The 3803-nt window shown below is 38.8% G+C and overlaps 1 protein-coding gene across 14 annotated transcripts in view; it reads right to left on the reverse strand.

Annotated features, from left to right (window-relative positions):
• CAMK2D (calcium/calmodulin dependent protein kinase II delta) overlaps window positions 1-3803 on the reverse strand; it is a 321314-nt gene that overhangs the window by 108640 nt on the left and 208871 nt on the right. For 12 of the 14 annotated variants that reach the window (XM_019522011.1, XM_019522006.1, XM_019522004.1 and 9 more), the window contains exon 4: window positions 334-388. In XM_019522011.1, coding sequence (XP_019377556.1) covers window positions 334-388 — 55 coding nt within the window. Of the gene's footprint in view, window positions 1-333; window positions 389-1282; window positions 1292-3803 lie in introns of those variants that run through there. The other 2 variants (XM_019522018.1, XM_019522019.1) reach the window with 1 other exon arrangement.

The following is a 3803-nucleotide window of genomic DNA, read 5'->3' on the forward strand; positions in this document are numbered from 1 at the left end:
GGGGGGGGGGGGGGGGGGGGGGGAATCACAGCAGTGGTTAACCAGTCTTTTATAAAACTTCCTGTAGTTTGATGTCAGCTTCAGTAGTTATTCAAAATATCATTTGTACAATTTTTAGTGTTTATGTATGCAAAGTTTTGTACATGTAATAGCCTCACTGACATACACAAATAAAATATTTGTGCATGTAGCTGATCAGTATGTGTTTTGTTGCTCATCTGCACACTGATCTGTGCAAACCGATGTATGAAAATGTGCATATGCTTGATGTACGTGAAAATTCTGGCTACTAGATTTCCAACCCATGAAAATATATAAAAAATATATACTTACAAGTCAAAGACTAAGTAATGGAATCCTTCTTCCGATATGCTGTCATGAAGCCGCACTATTAAAAGACAAAAGAGAGGAAAAATGTATCTTTCATATCTCTACTTTCTTCATTCTAACCTAGGGTTCATTTTGTGGGGTATTTTTTGTTTTGTTTAAAACCTTCTCTACTCAAAATTGTCTTATTTGGCCTAGGGCTTTCCTGCCTAAGGGGATGAGGTACCACTGTAATTATCTGGAGTTATTTTGCTTTTGTTATGCCTCTCTTTCCTCCCCCAACATACACATACATGTAGCAGTATGCACACACAGCAATTTGTTTCTGTCTTTCATTCTAGACAACTTGTGCAGCAGAAGTGGTCAGATGGAATTTAAAATATATAACATTAATTTTAATACTACTTATCTAATTCATTGCCCTTGAAAACTCTCTCACTACCTTTGAAATAGAGCATGTAATAATCCCCAAAAGCTAGCCAAACAGTATTAAGGATAATGATTAATTATGAAAATCACCACCCAGGAATAACAGAAAAATATTTGTTAACTAATTCTAGATTTCAAGACATTGGGTGCATCTATATATGCACTTTGCTGCAAAGTAGACTAATGAGCTCCACAGTGGGCTTTTATGCACACCTAAAAATACACATTAGCCTAATGAGCATTAAGGCAATTTAGGCGTGTGACTACACATGCACACGCTAAAGCGCATTAATGCAGGTGAGGATCAATTTGGGACTAAAGTTAGTCCCAAGTCAACGGACACCTGCATTAATGCTTTATGCAGGTATCAAATTTAAGCTCGAATAGCCTAAAATCGTCATTTTAAGGTGCATTGAATGCATGCATGCGTAGATGAGCACCCTTAATGTGCCTTAAATTAAGCTACTGTACATTAAATGTGCACATGTAGACATGCCCAGTACAACATCAATGTTTACATGTGCACCAATATTAGGGTACAGTAAATTAATTAACTCCACCAAAGGCTAGTACTGCTGGGAACAGTACTATTTTATGGCAAAGTACTTAACTGCACTAAAATCCATGTGTAGATGCTGACCGGGAGTGTAAATTGTGCCCAATCAGCCCAGCCAGCTGAGGACCTGCTCCAGCCTGGCTCAAATTGCTGCTGATATTAGCAGGCAGATGAACAAGAAAGCATTATTTTTTATGGGCTACAAACAAATCAAAAGCACATCACTGTATAAAAGAGAAATGAAAAAAAAATGCTTGGGTTAATATTATGAGCCTCTGTTTCCATGTAATAAGCACAAGATTGCCTATGTTAAAAACAAAATAGCTCCATGTAGACCTAATTTACTGTTTTTCTTGACAGTTTCTCGGGCTGGCTTAAATGTAATCCCAGTAAATTTAGTTCGACCCTCATTTCAAAGACATGATTAGACCTGAAAAATAAGGAATTGCTTTCTAACACCCTGTCTCAACTCCTATCAAACAGAAATGCAACACATTTTCCTTTTCAAATTCACCTCTGTTCACTGGGAGAGGAACTAATAGAATAGACTTCTTAACAAAAAGAATATAGTTTTGTGTGAGCTTACTGTCTGCTTTCCTACACAGAAAAGCAAAGAAACGACAGAGAACTGTCACCATCATTAAAGCTTTTGCAAACTCTGTGATATGTAAGGCAGCTCCTTTTAGTCAAATGTATGAACCCAAGAAGACACTGACAAGGCCTCCCAAATAACACTGCCAACTTGGTCTACAGAAATCACGGGTACCAGATATTATTAAAAATCTTAATAGGACTTTAGAAAAGGATTAAATGACTATATTCATGGAAGACCAACCAAAATTATTATAGATGTGATTAGAAGCAAGAAAAAAAAATTAAGAAGATCAGTTTCAGAAAGTACAGTTATACCCATATTATATCAAGAGTGGGAGTGGAAGAATGGGAGTAGGAATGTTTTTTCTCTTTATGCCTATCATTCCTTAAGCATCAACTGCAAGATTTCTTGCACCTTCTGCTGAAGCAGCTGGGATTAGCCACTGCCAAACACAGGATGCTTTTCCTGAGAGGTTATTGATCTAATTCAGCACAGCAATACTCCTTTTTTCATATTTCTTAAATATTCTTTTTACAGTATAGATATATGCATCTTTCACAATAAAACTGAAGTCCACATGAATCTCTCTATATTTGGAGATAGAGACTGCATTAGGAGTTATGCAGGCCTGGGAACCTTGCATTAAGCTCATAATACAATCTAATGTTTTGCTATATCTGAAATGGTCCATAATGGTCTTTTTTGTCAAAGTTTCCTGACTTGTTCTTATTTCATAATGGAATCTGTAACTGCTGGTTGCATGGTTTGTATTGGGGGTGAAATGAACATTTTGGAACTCTTGCCTAATCTTACACAATGGAACTCTCAAATGGCATTCTGTTCATATGATATTGGATTCAAAATAATTCTTTTTTTTTAAATAGATTCGCTCGGAAAATTTGGTAGAATAGAAGATAGATGAAGAATTACTTTGCAATAAGGCAGATATCATCTGAACCTATAATTGGACATGTACTCTTTTAAACAAAAAGTCCAACAACAATGGGAAAAAGAATAAAGAGCTACTCTACTGAGTGTGCTGCAAATCATCAGAAATACACCAGGGTTCTAAATTCATGTGTTCTAACAACTCGTCGGCCATAGTACCAAGATAAGCATACCAAAAAAGGAAAGACAGATGGTAAAATGATGACATGCTCTGAATAGGATGTGAATTCCTTTATAATTAAGGAATATATAAGTCTATCATGTTCTCTCATTCTTTATAGAATCTAGTACTATATTTTCTTGGTGGGAAGAGGGGGAATACTGAGTATGGAACTTCCTGCCATGTATTGTTAGGGCTTTCTTACACATTAATTTTAGGTGATTCCTGGGGCTCTTAACTCCTGGATTGTGCATGCATTAACACCTGAAACTACCTTTAAGCACAATGTAGGCAGCTTAAAATTACAGCACTCCAGGGCAGGTTTATCTCTGATCCATATTACCCAACTTGTGTCCCAATAATGTGTGGCCACTCCCCACAGATGAGCCACCCAAGCTTCAGTCCTCCAGCATCCCAGAATGCAGTGTCCCCACCTCAACCTCCTGTTCTGTATGGACAAACTTTCTACCTCCTGAACTCTACTGCCCAGGGGATGGTTCTGGCATCAAGCCAACTCCCCCTCCCAACCCTGGGGGTATGACTATCCCACCCGCGGGAGTGCAACCCCTTGCAAACAGTATGCAGGGCATATGCCAGCTAGTCAGGTTGCCAGGCATGGACGGGTCCAGAAGTGGGGTCTAAAGGAGTGGGAAGGGGGGATGGTGGGGGCAAGGTGGGGCCTGGATCTGGTCTCCATGAGCTGGGGCTTCCTTTCCAGGTCAAGGATAGTAGCTCCCTGAAAAGCACCTTCCCTCCCAGCCACCCTGGGAAACATGATCACACCCTCC

Source organism: Gavialis gangeticus, unplaced genomic scaffold (genome assembly GCF_001723915.1).
Source record: "Gavialis gangeticus isolate Ggan-Ray unplaced genomic scaffold, GavGan_comp1, whole genome shotgun sequence".
NCBI lineage: Eukaryota > Metazoa > Chordata > Crocodylia > Gavialidae > Gavialis > Gavialis gangeticus.